The sequence below is a fragment of the Amphibalanus amphitrite genome, unplaced genomic scaffold, assembly GCF_019059575.1.
Source record: "Amphibalanus amphitrite isolate SeventyFive unplaced genomic scaffold, NRLGWU_Aamphi_draft 000483F_arrow, whole genome shotgun sequence".
Classification (NCBI taxonomy): Eukaryota; Metazoa; Arthropoda; class Thecostraca; order Balanomorpha; family Balanidae; genus Amphibalanus; species Amphibalanus amphitrite.
This window is the reverse complement of record NW_024881977.1, coordinates 370,308-396,594: the sequence shown is the minus strand read 5'-3', so window position 1 is coordinate 396,594 and position 26,287 is coordinate 370,308. Positions and strand designations below refer to the sequence as shown.

Sequence of the window (26,287 nt, the reverse complement as noted above, 5' to 3'; positions counted from 1 at the left end):
ACTACCCCACCTGACTCCCACGTGTGTCTGCGTTGGACAGGGCTCTGCCAGCACCACCCCAGAGACTTCACCGTGCCCGACGCCAACCAAGGCCGATTTCCGGTACGAGTACCCGTCCGACTCACCGGTGGCCTCGCGACCCCGCAGCTCCACCATTGGTGAGCAGAGTGACGTGTAGTGGTCTCTAGTGGTGTCCAGTGGTCTCTAGTGGTGATCAGGGGTCCCTAATAGTGTCCAGTGGCGCTCAGAAGCGTCTACTATCATCCATTAGCATTGCATTGCGAGTACCTATGAACTTCACTATACAGATATAAAAAGTTACATGAATGGCGTACCGGTTTCGTCTCTACGACTTCATCGGCACCGTTACATCGAAAACGTTTTCGATGTAACGGTGCTGCAGATGAAGTCGTAGAGACGAAAACGGTTACCGGTTTCGTCTATACGTCATGAATGCCATTCATTTAACTTTTTATATTTGTGTCGTGAATTTCATAAGACACTCTCAATGCAATACTTGTCCAGATTATATTCACATCCAGTAGCATCTAGTGTCCTCCCTCCTCCGACACTGGGCCGTTCAGACCTCCCCTCAGGGCTGTCCATTGTTCGCTAAAAGTGCGTGCCGTTTTTGCTATCACCAGGCGCTAAGATTAAACACAAATGCCGCGACTTCAACACATATAGGGATCGTCATGCTCAGTCGATCGCTACTGCTCTATATAAATTTACCCAGGTATTCTACAAAGCATGTCACGGCTTTCCCGCACTGTGGATTCCTTTTCGGCATTATAGTATACAGATATCAGAAGCACATCAAGTTTCGCCTTATTTTCGACTTTCCTTCTGACCGGTGTTTCAACGCTCGTTTCAGCCGGTAGCTCCAGGGATGGCTATCGGCGAGAGTATCGGGGCAAGACAGCCGCCCAGCCGGCCAGGAACGACAGCCCCATGGTGGCCATGTGAGTACGCACATGATGCACCGGCCCGGTGGGGCTCAGAGCTGGGCATTGTCGTTTGCCAGCTGTTGTGACTTGTGTTCATGCGATAATTTAAAGGCCAATATTTTGTTTTGACCTCGTTCTAACATGTATGAGGTCCCATTATGTATTAGTCTATGTATTAGGTCCCATTATTTTACATTTCTTTCGATGTGACTCACCTATTTGTAAAAAAAATAATATGCTGGGGGTTACTCTTCGTGTTTCCTACGTCAATGTTGTTAGGGCTCGCTGCTATAAAAAAGTTATGATCCTGTTCCTGAGCAACATCGCTGCGACATAATACAGGGGAAAATGAACGCTATCGGCTGCATTTTGTTCGGCGATACTTTCTTTTGTGTAATTTTTACTTTCGATTTAAATATACATCATCGTGCATTTGTTTTATTTCAATAAATATGATATTTACATGACCTGTCTTACGAAGCACAATGTGTAATTGTGTCAATCGTAAGTCAGAAGATATTTACACAGTACAAGCCAAGATAATGAACAGGTTCAGTTCACATCGTAGACGCATATCACAAGGCACAGTGGTCTATTTAGTTGTAAGCGGGAGTGGGCTTGTAGGTGGGGGCGGGCTTGTAGGTCGGGGCGGGCTTGTAAGTAGGGGTGGGCTTGTAGCTGGGCTTGTACTCGTCGTAGCGGGCCTCACCCTCGTAGGTGACCTCGGCAATGTTGCCAGAGTAGGCGTCATCCACACGGTAGGTGACCGTCTGGGTACGGCCGTCGGGCAGCACAACCGAGTAAGATCCCTGGGTGGCGTAGCCGTCACGCGCCTCCTGGGCGTTGAAGACGGGCTCGTAGTCTCCGTATCCGTGGACGTCGTAGCTGAAGTCGTACTTGGGCGGCTGGTCGTAGCTCTCCTGCTTGTAGGGAGCGGGCTTGTAGGCCGGCTGGGGGTGGTAGGCGGGCCTGGGCGCGTAGGAGGGCGCGCTGTCGGCGGCGGCAACGGCCAGCAGGGCGGCGACCAGGAAGAACTGAAACATCACGCATTGATGATAGTCAGGGCAAAAAGTAGTACTTTGTTTAAGAGCATTTATTGAATTAGGAATGAACTTTAATTTAATGCTGTATTTTGCGTCCCAATACCAAATGAAAAGTGTTACGAACTGCGTATGTGTGTTATCCGCGTGATCAAGTGATCTTTTGGGACACGAAAATAGAAGAAATGAGCCATCCCCTAGCGGGCTACTTTCCGGTTTTCTGATTAAACTGGTTATTGTAAAAAGTTTTTAATTGGCATTCCTTTCCCACTTAAACTTCAAGTTGCAAGCGAAAAAATTTGCTTAAAGTTCGCTTTTTCAAACAAGTTTGTCGCGGAAGCAAAAGCTATTGGTTGTGCGTTTTTTTCATCTGAGAACGAGGTTGAAGTAATATTGCAAGGATAAATAATATGTATGCCATGAACACTCACGTTTATAAGATATACTGCAGTTGGATTTGTGAGCCTGTCTTTTTTGCCTTGAGTGCTTTGAAGAAAAACGCACGTGTGCTTTTAAATGGCCGGCTGAAAATTTCATCGTACTTTTTGATTTTACTTGTTAACTTTCTATTCATTCCTATCACTTGTCTCGCGCCGTATCGATTTGCGCACTTCCAGCGATCCGACAAGCTTAAATCGATCTAAGTGCTACTTAAGACACTATATATGGCCTTGCTTAAGACTTAAATGCGACTTTAGACCGTGCGCAAAAACAACAGTTTGCTGCACGTGTTTACTACTTCACACCTACCTTCATGTTGAGTGTGCTGTGGAGCTGTGTGATCAACTGATGCCGACCTGCGGACCGGAGCGGCTTTATACGGCTCGGAGCCGGGCCGTGACCTAGACATTCGCCGATGGACGGGCGTGGTCAGATGACGTGCCGGCCGAAGGCTAGTTGTGTGTGAAAGTAGTTAGTGATATTGTAACATTTGTAGTACTGAAGGTAGGTAGTGTTACCTCGGATATTACCTCGCTGGCAAAAGAACAGATGGTAATGCAATTTGCACATCCTGATGCGGTTTTGTCGAACACGTATGATGTGACGTGTAGAGAACGCGTGAACATCGGCACAAGCTGTATGTAAGAATTCCGACTGCACCCCAATCGGAGCTATGAAGAACGCTCAAACATGTGATCCTCCTGTTTGAACTAAAAGCAATAGGTACCTATGTATACTCAAAGGCATGGTTCTGAAATTTTGTATTCTTCATTGCGTAGCTGTTATCCGCTTTTCAATCACCAACTTCGCCCTTCTATCATTGTTGCCACCAGTTATGAGTTACCTACCAGTGAGTTATGAGTTATGAGCTATGAGTTAGCTACCAGTTAGGAGTGCTCACTCCATTCTTCCCCGGCAGCTTCAAGAAGATGGGTCAGAGTCCCCGCGGTCCCGAGCCGCTCGGCCCGGGACTGGAGGGGACTCCTCGGACCTCCCCAGCCTCCTGGCGACAGGCCATCTTCAACAGGATCCGCACACCAGGTCAGTCCGCCGGGGTACAGCGTGACCCGACGGCTGTGGGGTGTTTAGTGGGCCGGTGTCTGTCGGGCCGCCCATTGCCCCGGCGACTCGGCTGGCGTGGCTGGCGCTCTGTGCCCTGGTGACCGGCAAGGCGGACTGTGCTCTGGCGTCTTGCGGGACGCCCTGTGCCCTGGCGTCTTGTGGGACGCCCCGTGGTTTGGCGTCTGTAGAGGCGCTCAAACGACGTGGCATCTGCAGCAACACTACTGAGCATCTTACGAGCTCTGATGGGACGTAGAAATTAACTAACAATTCGTCCCCTTTTCAGGAGTAGAATTATACATTTCGGCTTACTCTGATTCATAGGTTCTCTGATGCATTTGATGCAGTTTGTCGTGTCCATAGGAAGCCGATCTAACGGAATCTGACAACCTTACGGAACGAGGCAGGGTGGAACAGAATTAGAACAGAAGGGAACGGAATTAAACGAAATGAAACGGATAGAAACAAACGAAACAAAATAAAACGGAATGGAACTCACGGGACGAAGGCAACCTCTTCGATGGTTTTATTTTTAGCCTTGTGATGTGTGACTGACACGAAAATGATCGGTTGCTGGCGGTCACCGCCGGCTTTTACGAACCGGCCGTATTTTTGAACACGTCATAGTTTTATTTTAGCGTTTGCTCTCAAGACTTTACACGAAGATGCCTTTATTTTCACTGTAACTGCCTCCAAGGGTCTGGTCACTGCGGAGTCTGACCCAATGTTCTCACGCACGTGTGTGCAGATCAGCGGCATTACAGTGTAGGGACATATTGCAGTGCTGACTGACACATGTCGGTTTGTTTGTCGGAGGTCATTGCAGACGCAGTGACTGATCTGTGCTATGTAGGTCCTCAACATTCATCGATGCAAACCCTGACAAACTGGCGTGCTGGTGGGAGTTCCTGAAGTTATAACATGCTTGCTTGATAAAAAACACATTTATTCTTAAAAAGTGAACAAGAAGCACTGAAAGCAGGTAAAGCCTGTGTTACGTCTCTGTCGTGCCATCCCAATTAACGGCACCTCGCCTTCGCAACAATAAGGAACTGAACGAGCGATGTTTCCGTATTTCCACGGCGACGCGGCCCTCTTTCGGTGGGCACTTCCTGTCACGATGTCGTGCCTGTCGCCGACAAACGCCCCGCTCCCCTGAGGTAGGCTCCTCCTGGCAACGCACCGTGTAACGCACGCGCTGGTGCCCCGGTGACCCTGGTCCGGCGCCGACTCGACCCGCGCTCGACCCCCAGACTCCGATCAGGGGGACCGACGGCCGGCCGCGCGGCCCGACGACGGTAAGCGGCTCCCGCGGGTCCTTCTAGTGTGATACGACCTTATAAGGTAAAAGTTTGTTTTTAATGAATATTCCCATTTATTTTGTTCCTTGCTGGGAAGTCGGTTTATTTTGCATTAGAAACGATGAATCGCAAATGGTATCATCGTGTTCTTTTTTTTTTGTCCCTAGAGCATCATTAGGCTAAATGCTAATAGAGTGTTGAATGTTCTAAAAAGAGCGCCTTGTTATCTATCATCATAGTAAAAAATGAGCTATGTACACCAGTAAACATACCTTGTGACATTGCATAAATTTTGAGGCTGAGGAATCGTATTCTGAGCTTTGCAAGTCTTCCGTACTGATGTATTTAAATCGCCTTTTCAAATGGAGCAGTAGTCATGTTCTAGGAAAAGAAACAAGTCATTGAAAAGTTATTATTCTAAAACACAGTAATATCCACAGTAATATCAACCATCCGAGTGATATAAAGAATTTGGGCAGTTGCCGTATTGAAGTTAGTGGGAAGACTGCTATGATACGGACTGAACTTTTCCTTGATCACGTTTTTGATATTGCGTCTAATTGCACATCATTCAATCCGTGGATGTGATCTTTGGACCCGCTCCCCCAGCTGTTCTCTCGCCCTCGTTCTGCTGTGCGCTCGGTGCGACTGTGGTCGGCGATGGCCATGCCGCTGCGGCTGCCGGCGCCGCTGCTGCTGTTCCTGCTGTCCGCGCTGCCGGTGCCCAGCTCCGGCAGCGGCCAGCTGCTGCAGGTGGTGCCCTGGGACTCGGCCGACCACCCGGAGCTGGCGCTGACCGCCGCCGTCAGTCCGGTGCAGTGCGGCGTCCGCTGCCTGCGCTGGAGCGGCGCCCAGCCGTGCGCGGCGCTCGCCTTCAGCACCGGACAGTGCCGGCTGCTCGCCTGTCCGGCCGGACACTCGCTCACCAACGGCGTGTGCGCGCCCGACTGTCCGGCGGGCACGGCTCTCGAGAACGGCCAGTGCGTGGTCCAGTGTCCGGCCGGGTGGGTCACCTTCGGCAACGCCTGCTACCTGCGCGTGGCCGAGGCGCGCTCCTGGGCGGCCAGCGAGACACACTGCGGTGCGCAGCTGTCCGGAGCCCACCTGGCATCCGTCCACTCCGCCGAGGAGGAGACGTTCATTTGGAATCTGATGTCGAGCAACGGCGCGCTGCCTGTCAACTACCACGTCGGCTTCAAGCACCTGGGCACCGACACGGCGTTCGCATTTCACTGGGTGGACGGCACAACCGTGGTGTACACCAACTGGCGCACCGGCCAGCCCAACTTTGACCAGACCCTCGACCTCGGCACATCGATGTACACCTCAGGGGAGGCCTGGTGCGACGTCAGTTATGACGGCAGCTACGTTTTCCATTCGATTTGCAAGTTTGCTCCCTCTGCAAAGTAGTTAGTAGCTAGAACAAGACTTTCAGACATGTTCAGGCGCACTGCTCAATATGGCCAGTTATTCAGACAAACCTTTCGGCTTTCTGACATTGGCTTTGCTCTGGGATGTAGGCTCCATCAGTTGCCTATTCTGCGTACGTTAATGGCGTATCATAATCTACCTTTGCTTGATTCTGAAATTGCTTATGGTTGCAGCGGTGTCATGCATCCGAGCAAGCCCGATTTCATAAATTTCATTTTTGTTTCATTTTTGTAACCTGATGTGAACATTGGCCAAACCAAATGTTGTTTACTAACTATATATTTATGGGCGAGTCCCATGATAAAAATATTTTTATGGCGTCATCTAGAGACACCGTATTTCTAGGCTCTAACGCTGCTCATTGCTGACACTCAGAAGTAATTTCGCTTAACCCTTTTTGGGTGAGCCAAACCTTTTTTCACAGAAGTGTAGGTATACGAGTACATTTGATTTGAAGTAGTTATTTTAAAGGTTTGTTAGCAATGGGCGCATACATATTACATATTTCCGACCCACACGTTGGTCACGAATCTACTATTGTATTACTATTCTATTTTTTCCCCTATAAAGACCGGATATCTTAAAGGGAGATAATGAGCTTTCTTTTTTCTTAAATAAAAATTACTCGACATCTATACTATTTCTACTGTAGTTTCTATAAAATATGAAAATTTCCTAGCACATTTTCGTATGTGAAAAAGGTTTTTATTTTTGCAAAAAAGAAGCAGTACTTGCAGTACTTGTAACACCCACCGAAATGCGTTGTCCTTCTCTATAAAAAAGTCGCAGTATATGGCGCTTTTGTTTCAAACAGCGACGCTTGGGTTTTTGTTTATGTTATCGCCTTGTCGTTGCTTGGTTGTAAGGATTCTAATTTGAATTAGAGTTAATTCGGTTTAGAATTAATTAGATTCTAATTCGGGGGTACATAGTGCCTACTCTTCTTTGTTTCCAAGTATTATTTTGCGCCACAAATGAACGGCATGCGCCAGAAACGCAGCCAAATCTTGCGATTGCGACTACGAAATTCATTATTTTGGCGTCAGAGCCTGAAGCGAAAAATACAAGCATATTTATTTCAAAAAGACTTCAGGTTTGTCGAACGGTGTTATGAGAATTTTGATAACAGTACTGCATAAGTTTTTCAGTGATGCCGCAAAAGTGTTGTGTCTATCTTCTTTTATTGTGCAGTCGGCGGGACCGATTCAAAATTGAGTCGTTGCTACTAAAATAGCAGCATATGGCGTCAGATGATGAACAGGAAAAATAGTTGCGTAAATTTAGACATAAACCACCCCCAAACCATGAATATCTTTTGAAGGCACTATAGACGACCATTAACTAACTAGATGTGATGAAGATCAAATGTAAGGAATACGCTCATTTTACAAAATTACATGCAAGTACCAAAAAGTGATGTAAGTACTTATTCAACGGTCATTTTCAGCGCTCCCCGCTAACGTGACTTCAAGTTGAGATATTTGCGGCAAGGTACCGAATTGAGCAAAATGGTTTTAATTTACATTATAACTTGTTGTGTTTTGTCAGAAAATGGTCCTAACTCAGATTTTGTGGAAAAAGGTCATTATCTCCCTTTAACAGCGTTTACGCAACCTGGGAAAAAATGTGCCAACCTCTGAAGTGTCTGGATGTTTACATTTTCTCTGATATTGATCCGCTATGCATAACTTTGAAATGAGGCTAACACAGTCTAACACAACCCAACAAAACGATTCAAAATACACGTGTAAGCACGATCAATTTAACTTTCAGCGTGTGCCTCACGCGATTTGAAAGCGAATTACCAAGGGTCTACCGTGACGTCGCCTATTTTCATCTGCCATCATCAAGCTTAACTGAAGCATATAGTTATCTGCAGTGGCATATGCAGGCATGACGGTGGTTCTCAGTTTTACCATCACCTCTGCTGAGCCGGGCACCCGACTGACAAAGCCCGCTAAGATCACATGAAAGCCGAGGTGTCTGATAAGGTGACTAACGACGCTTATAAAGCAATGCAATTCTCAATGAAAGTAAGTGCAGCTCAAATGCACTCGCAATTATACCTGATAGGTTCTGATACAGATTCAGATGCGCAAGTGCCAGATACACAGTGAACGTCGATTATGACAGATTTTCGGCTGAGTATCAAGTCAAACTTAGTCGCATTTTATGGCTGTAATGCGCTTTGACTTGCTGATGCATTTACCTACCCACATTGAACACATGTGTTGCCATGGCATTAAAAGTAAAGTAACGCTCTGCAAATATTTTGCCTGACACAGACTCGGCGGTGATTTCGAGTAAAATGCGTGTCGTTGTTGGTATAAGGACCGTCTGACACGCACATAGGCGAGCGTTTTCCCATTCGCACATTACGAGGGCAATTGCAGACCACCTACGGCCTTGGACGTTTACGATTGTACGCGTGACCTTTGTTCAACGGAAGTCGTGACTTACCCCGTGTTCGCCAGAGTGACGTCAGCCTAACACGAAGGAGCTGAACGGTAGGACGTGAAATATTAGGTGTCAGCTATCGACTGCCGTTTTCCGCAATGTTCTCTCTACCAATGAACGGACGATGAACACCAGGACTGTAATAACTGGGAAAATTTAGTGACCTGATATTTAACCTGTTACACAGCGACTGATGCCTGATACTTACGTTACCCAGGAGCCGCTTTACTGGAGCACGTTAAAACGCCCCCCCCCCTTCCCCCCACTCAGCCACCGCCTCCATGTGTAACGATCGGACCACCGCCCTGGCGCGGGCTAAGTCTGGATGTTTATCCTATGTGCGTGCATGTATTCATTTTGTGTTTTTCATCTGAACCTTACCGTCGATTCAGATTTCATTCACCGTAACGTATTTGATAATTTTGCTTTTATTGACTTCCACTCATTGCGCAATAAATACACTCAAGCATGTATGAAAGGCACCTGCACTTTTCCCTTTGAGAACTTGAAGGAAAGTGCGTTGTTGACTCTAGTTGTAGGCTGGGGTGGGCTTGTAGGTAGGGGCGGGCTTGTAGGCGGGGGCGGGCTTGTAAGCCGGGGCGGGCTTGTAGGCGGGGGCGGGCTTGTAGCTGGGCTTGTACTCGTCGTAGCGAGCCTCACCCTCGTAGGTGACCTCAGCAATGTTGCCTGAGTAGGCGTCATCCACACGGTAGGTGACCGTCTGGGTACGGCCGTCGGGCAGCACAACCGAGTAAGATCCCTGGGTGGCGTAGCCGTCACGCGCCTCCTGGGCGTTGAAGACGGGCTCGTAGTCTCCGTATCCGTGGACGTCGTAGCTGAAGTCGTACTTGGGCGGCTGGTCGTAGCTCTCCTGCTTGTAGGGAGCGGGCTTGTAGGCCGGCTGGGGGTGGTAGGCGGGCCTGGGCGCGTAGGTGGGCTTGTAGGTCGGGGCGTAGGTGGGCGCCGGAGTGGTGTAGGGCGCGCTGTCGGCGGCGGCAACGGCCAGCAGGGCGGCAACCACGAAGAACTGAAACAAGAACATCATCAATTTAAGTTCTCTGGTTCTTTTGTAGTAAAGCGTCTTCATATACTTGTTGCCGAACACACGAGTTTTTAAAGCTCTTCGAACCCTTAGAACGTTAACCTTCGCCCCAGCAGTGGGGGGGGGGGGGCATATGTTATCACCCCGTCGCGTTTTTGCGTGTGAATAAAAAACCGCGGCGCCGCCGCGCCGCTTGGGGTAGCTTTTGGTACATCAATTTTGGAAAATGTGTGAAATTTTTGACCCCAGGTCATGTCAGGTCAGGTCACCAGGTCAAGTTAACTGACCAAGCCTAAAAAAGTTTGCAATCATGTCCAGTCTAGGCAGTGTTTGTCAGAAACGTTTTAAACTTGGTGGATTGCATGCTGTTATGGTCGCCTACAATTTGTATATCTCGGATTTTTTTTTATATCCGTGACCTAAGGTCAGATCAGTGGCGTGACCTTTCTCCATTACAAGTCAATGGAGAAAAATGAAAATGCCTCTAGATCCGTGTGTACGCATAGGAACAGTCCAAATATTTCAGAATCACAATGATTTGGACCACCCGTGATGACCAAGGTGTCATTTTTGCTGATAGCCTCTAGAAAGGTCATCCGAGGTCATTTGAGACTACAAACAGATTTTTGCTAATAACTCGCAATTGGAAAGAGATAGAACGCTGGGGATGTTCTTATTGTGTTTGTCTTGTTGAGACGCATCGACTGATATGCAACACGACCTTTTCCGGTCAGGTCATGACCTTGACCTGAGGTCAAATTTTCAAGTTGACCTTTCAAGGTCAAATTATAGTTCATTCGATGCGTCTCGGCGAGAGGAACACGATTCTGGCAATAGAATGTCGTAGCTTTTTGTAGTCGAAAGTTATTGTCGAAAAACACCTTTCGTAAAACAGCTATTTTTGGAGTTTTTGCCCTCTGGAGGCTAAACCGTTGACCTGAGGTCAATTTTGATAATGACCTTATCAAAAGAAGAGTTCAAAAGCTATCGATTGCTTTTCCATGCGTTTTTCTAGCTACCATAGTTCCTGAGATAACGGCATGTTTTCTGAAAAATATGACAATTGGCAAATTTTGAACTTTGATGACCTCTGGTGACCCTGATATTGCTCTGAGATGAAAAATGACTGAAGTACTTTCAAACGTACGCATTGAGAGCTATCGACTGCTTTTTACCGCGTCTCTCTAGCCCTCTTAGTTTTTGAGTTAGAGGTGGGTGGTAACATATGCCCCCCCCCCCCCCACTAGGGCGAAGTTGGCTGAGACCGCCACTGGGGCGCGGGCTAAGGAAAGGACCTAGTTTACTCTTACATTCAAATGGGTTTCCCGTCCCCTCACCTTCATGTTGTTGGTAGTGAGGCGGTGTGTGATCGTCTGATGGTGGGTGCGGTGTGGAGCCGTGTTTTATACACGGTCCAGCTGCGGTGACCGCCAGTGATGGTGACCCTGCCGGTGGCGGCGGCGCCACGCGGGGAGCGGCCGGCTCCAGCCACGAGACGCTCTGAGTTGTAGACTGGACGACGAACAATCACTTTGGTGTTCAACGGCTATTTTGTTGGTTCACAGAAGTCGAAAGCTGAACTTCCTTCTCTGTTTATCTTTTGCATGAATGCTCTGTTTGCTGCAGTTCAGACACACCCATAGCCATAAAAATCTTTTTTGCCATACCCACGCGCAGAAACTGCTCTTGCCTTTAGTACTCCGTCCTGTTTTGTATTTTCTGGAAGATATCATAATGCCAACACTGGTGTCTCAAGAAAGGCGGTCGTTGACGCTGCAAGAGAGTTGCAGGGGAGGAGGGGTGCATAGGTCCTGAAAGCTTCTCCAAGATAAAAAAATCTTCGATTTCGATTTTCCATGCATTATTTTACAGTTTACAACGAACTGTTACTGACGTTGCGTACTACTACTGTGGACGTCAAACTGCGTGGGACGCGACTTTTTCGCAATAACTTTTGAATACGTTGCCTCTCAAGAACGAAACTTCGGCAATGGACGTTTCAGACCCCGGCCTAATTTTTATTACTAAGGTTTTTCAATGTCCGATCAATATTTAGGGCACTTCCCGTTCACTCGTAATGCTAAGTGAAATATCAGCCCGGATGGCGGCTATCGTCAAGCTGCTCGCGAAGCCCCGCCTACTGTAGTGTCGTCTTCCGAATCTCCCGAATCAGCAGTCCGCTCGTCAAGTCCTCACCAAAGTCCTCACAGTGCCAGCCCGATCCAACAAGTGTATTTTACAAAACTGAAGCTCCGACAACATCTCGGCCAAGGTCAACTGAATTCATGGTCGTTAAATCACTGCCGTTTAGTTCACTGCCAAGTTACTACATTTTCCCCCCTCCATTAACGGAAACGCGCTGGTGTCTTGATGCGTCTCCCACACCGCGTTCGCCGTTCCCCACCGTCATGCGCCAGGGACGACGGTCCCCCACCGTCGCCACGTATCGGGGACGACGACCCCTCACCGCGCGCACCGTTGCCACGTATCGGGGACGACGACCCCTCACCGCGCGCACTGTCGCCACGTATCGGGGACGACGACCCCTCACCGCGCGCACCGTCGCCACGTATCGGGGACGACGACCCCTCACCGCGCGCCGGGGACGGCGGCGGTCCCGCCGGAGACGGCGGCGGTCCTCCGTCGCCGCGTGCCGGAGACGATGCGCGGCCCCTGGACAGCGGTCCACCGCCGTCGCTCGTTGGGGGCTCTCCCTCGCCGGCGCTCGTCGGGGACGGCCGCCCTCCGCCACCGCCGCGCGCCGGTCCTCCGTCGCCGCGCGCCGGAGACGGCGGTCCTCCGCCGCCGCCTGCCGGAGACGGACAACCGCCGACTTCACTCCGTCTCGCTGGCGGCGATCCGCTCGAAGGATCTGTGGAGCGGGTTAGTCGTTCAGCGTGCACCAATGTCCCACAGCTGAGTTTGTATGAGACACGTCCCCTCCTTTCCATCACCATTCTCGGAGACGAGAAGGCCTGCCGACCTTTCCTGGGGCGGGGCACCAGCCTAAACCTCACCCATTCTCCCACTTCATAGTCCCTCGGCCGGGCACAATACCTCAGGTCGAAGTACTTTTTCTGCTTTTCCTGCTGCGTCGCCACCCGCGCCCTCGTCGTCGAGTCGTCCACCGGACGACGCTCAGCCGCCGCGTGCAGCTTGGTGCGCAGTTGCCTCCCTCGCAGCAGCTCCGCCGGTGACCTGCCCGTAGTGGAATGGGGTGTGGACCTATATGACAATAGGAACTCACGGATGGCCCGCTTCCAATCCATACCATCGGCCGTCGCAGTCTGCAGGACATTTTTGACGTTCTTATTGAACCGCTCAACTGCTCCCGCCCCCCTTGGATGATAGGGAGTCACTCTGATTTGTCTCACACCCACTTCTTTCAGGTAGCCTGTGAAGACAGCAGAGGTGAATGCAGTACCGTTGTCACAAACTAGCTCTTCTGGGTATCCTTCTCGACTCGCAACAGCCTCCATGAACTCTATCACTGACTCCGAGTTGGGGTGCGCACAAAATGCTACCTCTGGCCACTTTGAGTAGTAATCGACCATGACAATAGCAAAACGTCTCTGCACCCCACCTCCCTCCATCGGTCCAATGAAGTCTATGCCCACTTTACTCCAGGGCGTCTGGGGCAGGGGCACCGGGTTCAGTGGGGGCACATTCACCTTGACAGTCTTGTCAGCGGTAGCGCAAGCAGCACATTGACGCACCAGACACTCAACGTTGGCGTCCATCCCGGGCCACCAAAACAGCTCCCTCAAGCGCTGCTTAGTTCTTACCGTGCCTTGATGCCCCTCATGAGCAAGATCCAGAAGACGCCTTCTCAGCTCCTCCGGAACCACGATCCGGTCGCCCTTGAAGATGAGACCGTCAGCCGTTGACAGCTCCAGCCTGCAGCGGAAGAACGGTCTCAGGTCGTCAGGACAGCTGGCAATCCTTGCCGGCCACCCTTCGTCCAGCTGACTCTTCAGCTTCCTGAGAACAGGGTCGGTCTGAACTGACTCGCGGAGCTCGCCTCTGCTCACTGCCGAGAGACGCTCCACCCGTTCAGCTATCTCCGCCACCAGCTGCTCCTCGTCGTCTGGGGCCGCTTCCGCGCCCACTGCCGGCAGACGCGAGAGACCGTCAGCCACGTTACACTTGCCTGGCACGTGACGGATCTCGAAGTCGTAGACGAGGAGGCGACTGGCCCAGCGACTGATCCTCATTCCTGCCCGTCCGACTCCTCTGGACGTGAGAAGTCGCAGCAGCGCCTGATGGTCCGTCCTGAGGGTAAAGTGAATGCCAAACAGGTACCGATGCCAGTGTTCAATAGCCCATAGAGCAGCCAGTGCCTCCTTCTCAGTCGCACAATACTTCCGCTGTGCTGAGGAGAGGGTAGCGGATGCGAACGCCACGACCCGCTCTCCTTCCGGGTGGATCTGGCTCAGCACCCCACCGAGACCAACATCAGACGCGTCCGTGGTCACCACTGTCGGTAAGGTGGGGTCAAACATGGCAAGCGCAGAACTGGACGTGATCAGAGCGATCACCCTCCTGAAGACCAGCTCCAGTTCCTCAGACCACTCGAACTCGTGACTTGCACTCGAACGAAGTTCCGCGCGCAGAGGCTCCACCAGCGACGAGTAGCCCTGCACGAACCTGGCATAGAAGCCAAAAAGGCCCAGAGCTGACTGGAGGTCAGCCTTGGTCCGCGGTGACGTCAACTCCGTCATCCCTCTCGTCCTCTCAACACTGACCGAGATGCCAGCTGCGCTCACTGTCAACCCGAGGAAGTCAAGTGTGGGGACACCAAACAAGCACTTCTTCTCGTTCAGGGTGATACGATGAGCGTTCAGTCGCGCGAGGACCTGCTGCAGCCGGACATCATGCTCTGGTGCATCCCTGCCAAACACAATGATGTCATCCATGTACACCATCACCCCTGGCAGACCCGTCAGGACGGCTTCCATGACCTTCTGGAATGCCGCTGGAATGGACGACAGTCCAAAACAGCACCGTTTGTAGCGCCACAGACCCTCGTGCGTCATGAAAGCGGTCAAGTCACGGGACTCTTTGTGAAGCATCAACTGATTGAATGCTGACTTCATGTCTAGTGAAGAAAATACTCTGGCTCCTCTGAGCTTATCTAACATCTCTTGCATGTCAGGCAAGGGGTGCTTACTTGAGATGATGCTCTTGTTCACCTCCTTCAAGTCCAAGCAGAGACGGATACCACCAGTCCGTCGCCGGGTGACCACCACAGGTGACACCCATGGAGAGGAGTCCACCCTCTCTATGACGTCCTGCTTCTCCAGCTTCTCCAGGTGCTCCTTCACTTCACCCCTGACCGACAGCGGCAGGGGTCGCAGCTTCTGACGGACCGGAGTGGCCCCCTCCTTCACCTTGACTCTGTGGACAAAGCCGTGTATGGCGGGCAGAACCTCTGCATCCTCCCCCTCTACCGCACAGACGACATTGCCATCTTTGACTGTAACACTAAGCAGCTGCTGTAGGTCACGGCCAAGCAGGGGTACACTGTGGGACTCCACCACGAACAAGGTACCCTCAGTCGAACATCCCCTGTCAGAGGACACTGTGGCCGTCATCATACCACGAACAGGCAGAAGGTGTCCTCCATATCCCTGAAGCCTGATGGAAGACATCTGTAGAGGGACGTGCGCAAACTGCTCCTGATACAAGCTGCTGGGTATCAGACTCACTCCCGATCCTGTATCCACCAACATCTGGACCTGAATTCCATCAATGCCAACAGACATCATGGGACGAGGCACTTGAGAGGGCACATGGTGCACAGTCGACACTTCTACCACACAGGCATGCGAAGACTCCTGACGCTTGCACATGACTGCATAATGCCCTTTCTCATGACACTTGTTACACTTCCTGACCCTGGCTGGACACTCCTTACTCTTGGCTTTATGTCCTTTACGGCCACATGCAAAACAGGTCATCTCACCTTGCTGTCGTTTCTTGCCTTCTGAGTCTCGCCGGGTGGAGAAGCCGCCTCTCCTCTCAGTCGCTGCCACCTCCTTGAGGACCTCTGCCCCCAGCTCCGGAGACCTGCCAGCTAGAGTTTGTTGACGGTCAGCAGCCTGATCAGCAGCGAGAGCGATGACTTCAAGACGCTGCAGGGTTAGGTTTTCTTCCTGACACAGTCTTTCCTTAAGCCTTTGAGAGGAACATCCTTCCAAAAACTGATCTCTTATCATTTCATCTTCTAAGTTACCAAATGCACACTTCTGACTACCTTCCCTCAGATTGGCTAGGTAGGTACGAACAGAAGAAGCCTGCTGTCTGCACTTCCTGAATTTTATCCTCTCTGAGATGATATCAGTCTTACTGACAAACAGACGACATAAGACAGCTACTGTATCCTCAACCAAAGTGGTGTCAGAGGGCTCTGTTTTCACAATACCTCCTGGGCACTCAGCCCTAAACAGTCTCCGCCCTTCCTGCCCAAGGCAGTGCAGGAGCAAGGCCTGCTGCCTCTCCTGACTCCATGCTGACCAACCTATGGCCATGGCATAAACTTCGAAGTCCGGAAACCAGTTATTCCACGGCACCACCGGCGGGCCTGGAAGAGGTAAGAATGCCGCGGGCGGACGAATTCCCTCCATACCTCACGTCTGGTCCGACTACCTCGTCGCCAATTGTAGTGTCGTCTTCCGAATCTCCCGAATCAGCAGTCCGCTCGTCAAGTCCTCACCAAAGTCCTCACAGTGCCAGCCCGATCCAACAAGTGTATTTTACAAAACTGAAGCTCCGACAACATCTCGGCCAAGGTCAACTGAATTCATGGTCGTTAAATCACTGCCGTTTAGTTCACTGCCAAGTTACTACACCTACTAACTACGAATTCCCTGCCATCTACCGTTCAGACACGACTGCCATCTGTCGGTCGATCCTCACTCAGAACCGGTTCTGTATGCTGTGTGCGTCGGGTCTCAGATGGGCGGACATCTCGAAACCGAGATTGTTCAGTATGGCCTTTTACCAGGTTTTTTAATCCGAGAAAAAACCGAGATTGTTCAGTATGTCCCTTTACCAAATTAACTATACGAATTATTGACTAAGCAGCAGGGATGCAGAGCCTTGAACATTTGAGTCCGCTCCAGCTCCGGCTCCGGCTCCGAGTAAAATGGCAATACGGCTCCGGCTCCGGCTCCCACTCAGGGCAAAATATGACGGCTCCGGCGGATCCGGCTCCTCTCCGGCTATGCGTACCGGTGCATTACGGAAACATTTAAGTTGGGGCATATTGGAGATTGGCAGGATAACACGAAGTGTACTAACGTTCCTGGCGGTTTGATATCTACAAGAACCTAAAATTAAAATTTTAATTAAAAAATTAACTTGACTGTGTAAATATATTATATTATTATGTATCTCATTTACGTAATTACGTTGACAAACTTATTAAATAATCATTTAATTATTTTCTGTTAGGGGAAAGTGGGGTAAGACGGGCACCTTAACTTTGGAGCCATTTTTCGGCCGGTTAGAAACATCATAGAAACGGGAAACTGAGTGAAAACCTTTTTTAGACATTTTACTTCCATTTGCCAGAAGATGAGACTTAGACCTGATTCAACAAATAAACTGCAGCTATTTTTGCAAAACCTTGCATTAACCCGTCTTACCCCACCCCATGGGGTAAGACGGTCACATGGGTAGGGCAAGACGGCCAGGTTTTTTGATTTCACCGACCAGCACAGCTCGCAAGAAATGCCCGAGATTAGCCGCATTGATACAGTCATGAGTCATTCGTTGGTCTCAAGTGCTTCAGAAATGGCAGTATACGAGATTCGTGCAGAAGGCGTATGCTGAATGCTCGTATATAACTAGGCCCTAGTTCAGAAGCCATGTAGAACCGTTTTTCACATTCATTATTCGAGAATAAACTGTGCCGAAGGAATATTGCAAACATGTCTGTGAGTATCGGAATCGAACATATTCTTATTAGAAACGCTTCTTTTTTCCTACAGCAACAAAAAATATTTTCACCATTACAGGCCCATTGGATTCATAGTTGCCCGTCTTAACACAAACTCAATGTCAGAAGTTCAGCAGGATTTTTCTCTGTGGATAATTTGATGCAGACAAAGCAAATCCGCGGTAAATGAACACTTGTGGCACATGAGTCTACCACGAGTGATTGCTAGTTTTTATCTCAATAGTGCTGCACACAAAAGCTTGCACAATACATTATGGATGTTTTCAATGAAATGGGTGTTTTAAAGAAATCCAAATAAAAGATCATCGACTGAACACAAATTCACCAGACTTCAATGGTGGTGTGTAGTGGGAAAGGCAATTCTGGCCCTGATTTTTTTCGTTCGTAGCGCTGTTGGTTTGGTCTGCAGAAGGGGTGCCCGTCTTACCTACCCTGACCGTCTTACCCCACTTTCCCCTATTCTTAAATCATCGTAATATTTGGCGCATATTTCTTGCAGCCCTTAGGGCAAGCATGAATAACGTATGTACGCCACGCGTCTGGGCGTGTTGGCAGGAAGCACCGCGCACCAACCCCTACGGACCGCGACTGACCGGTCTCGGGTCAGGTAGCGCCTCAGGCAACGGCCAGCCGAGGCGGAGCTTAGCTCCAACGTCACACTATGGCTCCGCCCCTTGTGGAGTAGCCTCTGCTCACCGAGAGAGTTTCAGGAGCAAAACTTATCATTACGAGTGAACGGGAAGTGCCCTAAATATTGATCGGACATTGAAAAACCTTAGTAATAAAAATTAGGCCGGGGTCTGAAACGTCCATTGCCGAAGTTTCGTTCTTGAGAGGCAACGTATTCAAAAGTTATTGCGAAAAAGTCGTGTCCCACGCGGTTCGACGTCCACAGTAAACGCTTACTAAAAGCTGTTGATTTTTCTTTCTGTCTTTCTTTTTTGGAAAGACGATACAATTTTCATATATTTTTTGCACTGCAGGAGGGGTTCAGGCGTTTGTTTGAATCCAGTGAAGGAAGGGGCTCACTGGAGCTGTCAGTGAGTGCCAAGATAGCATAGTTACACAAACGCTCAGAATGATACACCGAAATAGGAATTTCGCGCACGCCGAAATGCGAAACCTCTGTCCAACAAGCCTGATGGCTGATTCTATTCAATAACTTATGGAGACAGGATGATGCATCAGGCGGTCGTTTGGGGTTTACCGTCTCCTGGTGTTGTTGAGAACAAATCGGTGTGATACAACCCCTCACTGATACTGTGATATAACTCCACTCCTCCCACCATGCGCGTTTCTGTTAATTAATTTTGTCAAAAAAAAAAGACCGCAGATCAATCGCCCCAGTACTGTTGCTGAGAAATAAGCCATCGATCATTATATGTGGAGACGGGCTGGGCCCGCTCATACTGATATTTTTTTGCGCTAAATTGAAAAAAACTCGTTTTGCGCTTGCTCGAAATCATCGCCTACTCAATTATTTTTGTCATGTTTTTTTTTTTAGCTAGCGAGTAGATGAATATTAAATCGATTATACCAGTAAAACGCCTTTTGGGCGAAGAACGAGCGAGCGAGATAGTGAGCCCTGCACGTGCGGAAGGGCGAGAGGGTACTTCCAACGGGCTTGCGCAAAGCACCCTTCTAACCGGTCGCTAGCGGTGTACCAAATTTAAACGCAATCGGCCCAACCGTTCCTGAGATCTGGAAGCGGCAATCTGCACGTGCGCACGTGCAAACGGGGTCCAAACTGACTTTTGCACGGCACCCTACTAACTGGTCCCCAGCAGTGTACCAAATTTGAGCGCAATCGGCCCAGCCGTTCTCGAGATCTGGAAGCGCCCCCTGCACGTGCGCACGTGCAGTAGCACCCTAACCGCAACACATGGGAATGCATTGCCTGGTGGGTGCCTACCTGTATGCCAAGTTTCAGCGAAATCGCCCCAGTAATTACCGAGTTATTAAAATGGGAACAAATTTGACACCTCTTATTGTTGTATTTTGCACGTGCACTGGGGGTGACCCACATGCATCGAGAGTATCCTATTTTTGGTAGAAGGGATGCTGCTACCCTACAAAAATTACCGCAAGTCAATCGCCCAAGCGGCTGCTGAGATATGAGCCTCTCAAAATCACTACTTTTGCAAAACAGCTTGAACACCCTTGACTTTTCACGTGGCACGTGCCACGACAGTCACTGAGGTGTATCAAAAGTAGTCGATTACGGGGTAGAAGGGATGGGGCTACCCAACAAAAAAGACCGCAGGCCAATCGGTCCAGCGGTTGCTGAGATATAAGCCTCTCAAAAGCGTTACAGGCCGGGCCGGGCCGGGCCGGGCCGAATACTGATATTTTTCCGTTATATTGAAAAGACTCGCTTCGCTCGCTGCGCTCGCTCGCTCGTAATGATGATTTATATATGAATAATTGTTGATTGATGTGCACTGCGTACATCACCCCATAGTCGACCTACCCTTCAACCCCAACTAATGTACCTAACATAAGTAATCTTTAGTAACACAAGTGACCCAAAGTAGCTCATAACTCGCGGTGAACGGTGGGAGTTCCTCAGATATATCGTAAGTATCTCAAGTGGCACCTCGCGCTGCCTTTTTGGCACCCCTTATCACACATCTTCGACGCTTGTGAACATTTTACACCCGAACCGTTCAAGGTCAAGTCACCAGGCCCCGTCAGCTGGTTCAATGAAAAAAGTATCAATGCTTGCGTTAGCTACACCGAGTACCGACTGAACGATTGCTTTTAGAACTCCTTGCGCGATCGGTAATGCTAAATTAGAATATTTGCAACTATCAGCGTTTGATTAAGGTGACATCTTTGGTCAAGGATCATCTTTCGTTAAGAAAGGCCAACATCAGTCAAGACCTTAACCGTAGGCCAATTTTTAAGCTGACAGTTTAAGGGTCAAATAATATGTACATAGTTTATTCGATGCTTGTCAGTGAAACAAAAATGGGGTGCCGGCTAAATGATTTAAATGCACGTGTTCTAAACATTTTCCATGAAAACTTCACTTCTAGCTTTTCTTGCCCTATTGATTATAAAGTGTTGACCTTCGGTCAAATATCTCGACACCATAGAAAGTGCCCAAAAAAGAGTTACCCATCGGATGCTATTTTGCGTAATATTTTGGCTTGATTAGTTCACGTGCTATGAACTGATTTGTCGAAGAATCTTAAAACCTGAAAATTTTGACCTCTTGTGACGTGACCTTTGACCCGACCTTTGACGAGATCCATGTATATCTTTCGAACCTCACCTCTCTTACGGTGGCCCGGCAACGTGGTCCGGGATCAGATTTACAGAGTGACGTGAAAACGCTGTCTCCCCCTGTTTCCATGCGTTACGATTGGACCACCGCCCTGGCACACGTTGTGTGCATGTATTCACTCCCTGTACTCGTATTTCTTGTAATCGTATCGTAGATTCAGATTCCATCCAACATAACGTTTTTGATGATGCTTTGCTTTTATTGACTTCCACTCATTGCACAATAAATACACTCAAGCATACATGAAAGGCTTCTTCGTTTGAGAACTTGAAGAAAAGTGCGTTGATGACTCCTCTCTAGTTGTAGGCGGGAGTGGGCTTGTAGGTAGGGGCGGGCTTGTAGGTGGGGGCGGGTTTGTAGGCGGGGGCGGGCTGGTAAGCCGGGGCGGGCTGGTAAGCCGGGGCGGGCTGGTAAGCCGGGGCGGGCTTGTAGGCGGGGGCGGGCTTGTAGCTGGGCTTGTACTCGTCGTAGCGGGCCTCACCCTCGTAGGTGACGTCAGCAATCAGGCCAGAGTAGGCGTCATCCACACGGTAGGTGACCGTCTGGGTACGGCCGTCGGGCAGCACAACCGAGTAAGATCCCTGGGTGGCGTAGCCGTCACGCGCCTCCTGGGCGTTGAAGACGGGCTCGTAGTCTCCGTATCCGTGGACGTCGTAGCTGAAGTCGTACTTGGGCGGCTGGTCGTAGCTCTCCTGCTTGTAGGGAGCGGGCTTGTAGGCCGGCTGGGGGTGGTAGGCGGGCCTGGGCGCGTAGGTGGGCTTGTAGGTCGGGGCGTAGGTGGGCGCCGGAGTGGTGTAGGGCGCGCTGTCGGCGGCGGCAACGGCCAGCAGGGCGGCAACAACGAAGAACTGAAACAAGGACATCACCGTCAATATAAGCTCTACGTCTTCTTGGCATTAAAACGCTTTTAACATGCTCATTACTGAACACTGTTTTCGAAGCTCTTTGACCTGAAAGAACACCACAGCAACTCAAATTTACTCTCATCATGAAATGACAAAGTTGGGCTGAAGAGTCCACTCACCTTCATGTTGTTGGTAGTGAGGCGGTGTGTGATCGTCTGATGGTGGGTGCGGTGTGGAGCCGTGTTTTATACACGGTCCAGCTGCGGTGACCGCCAGTGATGGTGACCCTGCCGGGGGCGGCGGCGCCAGGCGGGGAGCGGCCGGCTCCAGCCACGAGACGCTGTGAGTTGTAGATTGAACGATCAATTTGGACGTCATTGGTGGTACCACAGTCGAAAGTTGAACTTCCTTCTCTGTTTATCTTTTGCTCTGTTTGCTGCAGCTCGGATAGTCGCACACTCGTAGTCATACAAGAAAATTGTTTTTTTTTTTTGACATGCTGACGCGCAGAAACTGCCCTTGCCTAATGCCTTTTGTACTCTGATCTGTTTTGTACTTTGTGGTAGATATCATAGTGCCAACACTGGCGTCTCAAAAAAGGCAGTCGTGGACGCAGCGGGTTTTGGTGGGGGAGGGGTGCATAGCTCCTGAAAGCTTCATCAAGTTCCAAAAAATCCTTTGATTTCGATTTGCCTTGCACTATTTTGCAGTTGAAAACGAAATGTTACTGACGTTGCTGAACGATTGCTTTTAGAACTCCCCTAGCTGAGAACTCTTATGGTGATGCGATCGGTAATGCTAAATTAAAATATTTGCAACTTTCAGTGTTTGATATCTTTGGTCAAGGAGATCATCTTTGGTCAAGAAAGGCCACCATTTCAAGAGCTTGACCGTAGGTCAATTTTTAAGCTGACGTTTTAAGGGGGAAATAATAGTTAACTCGATGCTTACCTATCAGCGAAACAAAAATGGGGTGCCGGCTAAATCATTTCAATGCAAGTGTTCTAAACACTTTCCATAAAAACGTCACTTTTAACTTTACTTGCCCTATTGATTATAAAGTTAAAACCTCGGTCAGCTACGCGCCGCGCCGCTTGGAGTAGCTTGCTGTACATCAATTTTGGACAATGTGTGAAATTTCTAACCCCAGGTCATGCCAGGTCAGGTCACCAGGTCATGTCAACTGACCAAGCCCAAAAAAGTTTGCAATCATGTCCAGCCTGCACTGTTTGTCAGAGAGAATTTAAACTTGGTGGATTGCATGATGTTATGGGCACCTATAATTTGTATATCTCGGATTTTTTTATATCCGTGACCTAAGGTCAGGCCAGTGGCGTGACCTTTCCATTATAAGTCAATGGAGAAAAATAGAAATGCCTCTAGGTCCGTGTGTACGCATATGAACAGTCCAAATATTTCAGAATGACAATGATTTTGACCACCCGTGACGACCAAGGTGTCATTTTTTGCTGATAGCATCTAGAAAGGTCATCCGAGGTCATTTGAGGCACTAACAGATTTTTGCCAATAACTCTGAATTGGAAAGAGATAGAACGCTGCGGATGGCTTCATTGTGTTTGTCTTGCCGAGACGCATCGAATGATATGCAACATGGCCTATTTGGGTCACCACGTGACCTTGACCTAAGGTCACAAAGTTCGACCTTGACCTATCCAGGTAAAAAACATATTTTTTTCGAAGCGACTGAAGGAGAGAAGCACGATAGTGCCATTGCCAATTCTTTATCTTCGCTGGTTCAAACGTTATTCGTGAAATAAGTTTTATAAAAAACAGCAATTTTCATTATGTTTGACCTATGGAGGCTTAACCGTCAATTAACCTGAGGTCAATTTTGATGATGACCTTATCAAAAGAAGAGTTCAAAGGCTATCGATTGTTTTTCCATGTGTTTTTCTAGCTATCACATAGTTCCTGAGATAACGGCATGTTTTCTGAAAAATATAATGATATCTGGCAAATTTTGACCTTTGATGACCTCTGGTGACCCCAATATTGCACTAAGATGAAAAATGACCAGAATACTTTCAAACGTATGCATTAAGACCTATTGACTGTCTTTTATTGCGTCTTTCTAGCCCTCTTAGTTTTTGAGTTAGAGGTGGGTGGTAACATATGCCCCCCCCCCGCCACTATGGGGAAGTTGACTGAGACTGCCACTGGGGCGCGGGATGTCTTTCGAACCTCTCTTATGGTGACCCGGTCACGTGGTCCGGGATCCGATTGACAGAGTGACGTGAAAACGATGTCTTCCCCCTGTTTCCGTATGTTACGATTGGACCACCGCCCTGGCGCACGTTGTATGCATGTATTCACTCCCTCTACTCGTATTTCTTGTAATCGTATCGTAGATTCAGATTCCATCCAACATAACGTTTTTGATGATGCTTTGCTTTTATTGACTTCCACTCATTGCACAATAAATACACTCAAGCATACATGAAAGGCACTGCACTTCTTCGCTTGAGAACTCGGAAGAAAAGTGCGTTGCTGACTCCTCTCTAGTTGTAGGCGGGGGTGGGCTTGTAGGTAGGGGCGGGCTTGTAGGTGGGGGCGGGCTTGTAAGCGGGGGCGGGCTTGTAAGCCGGGGCGGGCTTGTAGGCGGGGGCGGGCTTGTAGCTGGGCTTGTACTCGTCGTAGCGGGCCTCACCCTCGTAGGTGACGTCAGCAATCAGGCCAGAGTAGGCGTCATCCACACGGTAGGTGACCGTCTGGGTACGGCCGTCGGGCAGCACAACCGAGTAAGATCCCTGGGTGGCGTAGCCGTCACGCGCCTCCTGGGCGTTGAAGACGGGCTCGTAATCTCCGTATCCGTGGACGTCGTAGCTGAAGTCGTACTTGGGCGGCTGGTCGTAGCTCTCCTGCTTGTAGGGAGCGGGCTTGTAGGCCGGCTGGGGGTGGTAGGCGGGCCTGGGCGCGTAGGTGGGCTTGTAGGTCGGGGCGTAGGTGGGCGCCGGAGTGGTGTAGGGCGCGTTGTCGGCGGCGGCAACGGCCAGCAGGGCGGCAACCACGAAGAACTGAAACGAGAACATAATCATCAATACAAGTTCGATTTTTCTTTTGAATGAAAACGTTTTTGGTATGCTCATTGCTAAATACGAGTTTTTAAAGCTCTGGATCTGAGAGAACGCTACCACAGCGCCTTACATTCACTCACATTCAAATGGTTTTCCCGTCCCCTCACCTTCATGTTGTTGGTAGTGAGGCGGGGTGTGATCGTCTGATGGTGGGTGCGGTGTGGAGCCGTGTTTTATACACGGTCCAGCTGCGGTGACCGCCAGTGATGGTGACCCTGCCGGGGGCGGCGCCATGCGGCAGGCGGGGAGCGGCCGGCTCCAGCCACGCGACGCTGAGGGCGGTAGGGTGAACGTCTATGCAGAGAGATTCTTCGTTTTATTTTACATCCTAGCCATATATCTGGTTAGCAGTTTTGACCAATCTGACTGCAATAAGTCAGAAAAGTGTTTAAATGAATTTTGAGGTATTTGTGATTCCATGAAATATGCGGTTGTAGCTATTTTGTCTTTTTATCCATCTTAGTGGCTGATTTTCCCAATGGGAGGCTGGAAAAGGTGACGCTTATCCAGTTTTACCATCATTGGCCGCATATACATTTACAATGTGGGGAGGGGGGGGGGGGTAATACACACTATAAATTGTTCATTGGACATTGCGACAGCTGTAATGTGTTTGACATGCTCAATTTGATCAGTCGTAAATGAAAAATGACATGTTAGAGAAGTGTGTGAGGCGAGTTTTACTGGGCATCCATCTGAACGTCATTGATGGAGGCGTTGCAGGGCCCGGCATGAGCTTTGTCCTTTCAAAAGATGTGCTATGTGAGTTGCTCTCTAAGAGGTAGCGTTCCTTTTTAGCGTCCAGTATATTTCCCACGAACAGGGATCGACAGACGAACACAATTTGACATGCTGGCAGCCAGCTTGTGCAGCACAGACGGCTTGATTTTCGACCATGCCCGTTTGAGCTGTAACGGCAGGGCGCCGAGGATGGCCGCTGGCGTCTTTTTGTCCATGCCCTGCTGTACGATAGCCCAAAATCTCTCGATCAGAATTTGGTCTGGATTGTAGCCGGCTAACACCTCCTTCCTTCAGAAGTCCGACAGGTTCGATTCGCACCACCACTGGGCCTTGGCAGAGCGATGACCTGGCGCGTCGTCCTACATGAAAAAGCATGTCGACCTGCCATCGACCATGCGTCGACGTAAAACTGAGCCGCTGGAGGCTCTTGTAGGTAATGAGCTTCAGAGAGCTCATCCAATAGCGTCCCACGGTCCTATTTCAGTAGGCGGAACTATGGTCAAGCGTACCCATTTTCGGGAACGCATTTTCGTTCCCATGTTTGGGAACGATAAACCCAAATATGGGAACGCCATGTAGGCATTATTTAAAACAAGAAAAAGAACCGTTAAATGACGTCCAAAAAATATAAAA

The 26,287-nt window shown here is 49.6% G+C and overlaps 4 protein-coding genes across 8 annotated transcripts in view; 1 reads left to right on the top strand and 3 right to left on the bottom strand.

Annotated features, from left to right (window-relative positions):
• LOC122392355 (TBC1 domain family member 4-like) overlaps nucleotides 1-26,287 on the top strand; it is a 103,902-nt gene that overhangs the window by 51,814 nt on the left and 25,801 nt on the right. For both annotated transcript variants that reach the window (XM_043387141.1, XM_043387140.1), the window contains 3 exons: nucleotides 41-158; nucleotides 875-962; nucleotides 3,348-3,469. In XM_043387141.1, coding sequence (XP_043243076.1) covers nucleotides 41-158; nucleotides 875-962; nucleotides 3,348-3,469 — 328 coding nt within the window. The remainder of the gene's footprint in view (nucleotides 1-40; nucleotides 159-874; nucleotides 963-3,347; nucleotides 3,470-26,287) is intronic.
• LOC122392365 (adhesive plaque matrix protein-like) lies at nucleotides 1,372-11,368 on the bottom strand. Of its 4 annotated transcripts, XM_043387159.1 has the most exons (3): nucleotides 11,059-11,124; nucleotides 9,600-9,706; nucleotides 1,372-1,916 (listed from the first exon to the last, which is right to left on the bottom strand). In XM_043387159.1, the coding sequence occupies exons 1-3, from the start codon at nucleotides 11,062-11,064 to the stop codon at nucleotides 1,544-1,546; spliced, it is 486 nt and encodes a 161-aa protein (XP_043243094.1). In that variant the 5' UTR covers nucleotides 11,065-11,124; the 3' UTR covers nucleotides 1,372-1,543. The 4 variants fall into 4 exon arrangements, 3 of the variants coding, with proteins under 3 accessions (XP_043243094.1, XP_043243095.1, XP_043243093.1); XR_006258503.1 differs by lacking the exons at nucleotides 9,600-9,706; nucleotides 11,059-11,124 and adding an exon at nucleotides 2,419-2,696 and having other exon boundaries at nucleotides 1,372-1,981; XM_043387160.1 differs by lacking the exons at nucleotides 9,600-9,706; nucleotides 11,059-11,124 and adding an exon at nucleotides 2,738-2,783 and having other exon boundaries at nucleotides 1,372-1,981.
• LOC122392361 (adhesive plaque matrix protein-like) lies at nucleotides 21,135-22,043 on the bottom strand. Its single transcript, XM_043387153.1, has 2 exons — nucleotides 21,998-22,043; nucleotides 21,135-21,821 (listed from the first exon to the last, which is right to left on the bottom strand). Exons 1-2 carry the CDS (start codon nucleotides 22,001-22,003, stop codon nucleotides 21,270-21,272), a joined length of 558 nt encoding a protein of 185 aa, XP_043243088.1. The 5' UTR covers nucleotides 22,004-22,043; the 3' UTR covers nucleotides 21,135-21,269.
• On the bottom strand, nucleotides 24,212-25,185 carry LOC122392364 (adhesive plaque matrix protein-like). The gene is made up of 2 exons (XM_043387157.1): nucleotides 25,021-25,185; nucleotides 24,212-24,853 (listed from the first exon to the last, which is right to left on the bottom strand). The coding sequence occupies exons 1-2, from the start codon at nucleotides 25,024-25,026 to the stop codon at nucleotides 24,338-24,340; spliced, it is 522 nt and encodes a 173-aa protein (XP_043243092.1). The 5' UTR covers nucleotides 25,027-25,185; the 3' UTR covers nucleotides 24,212-24,337.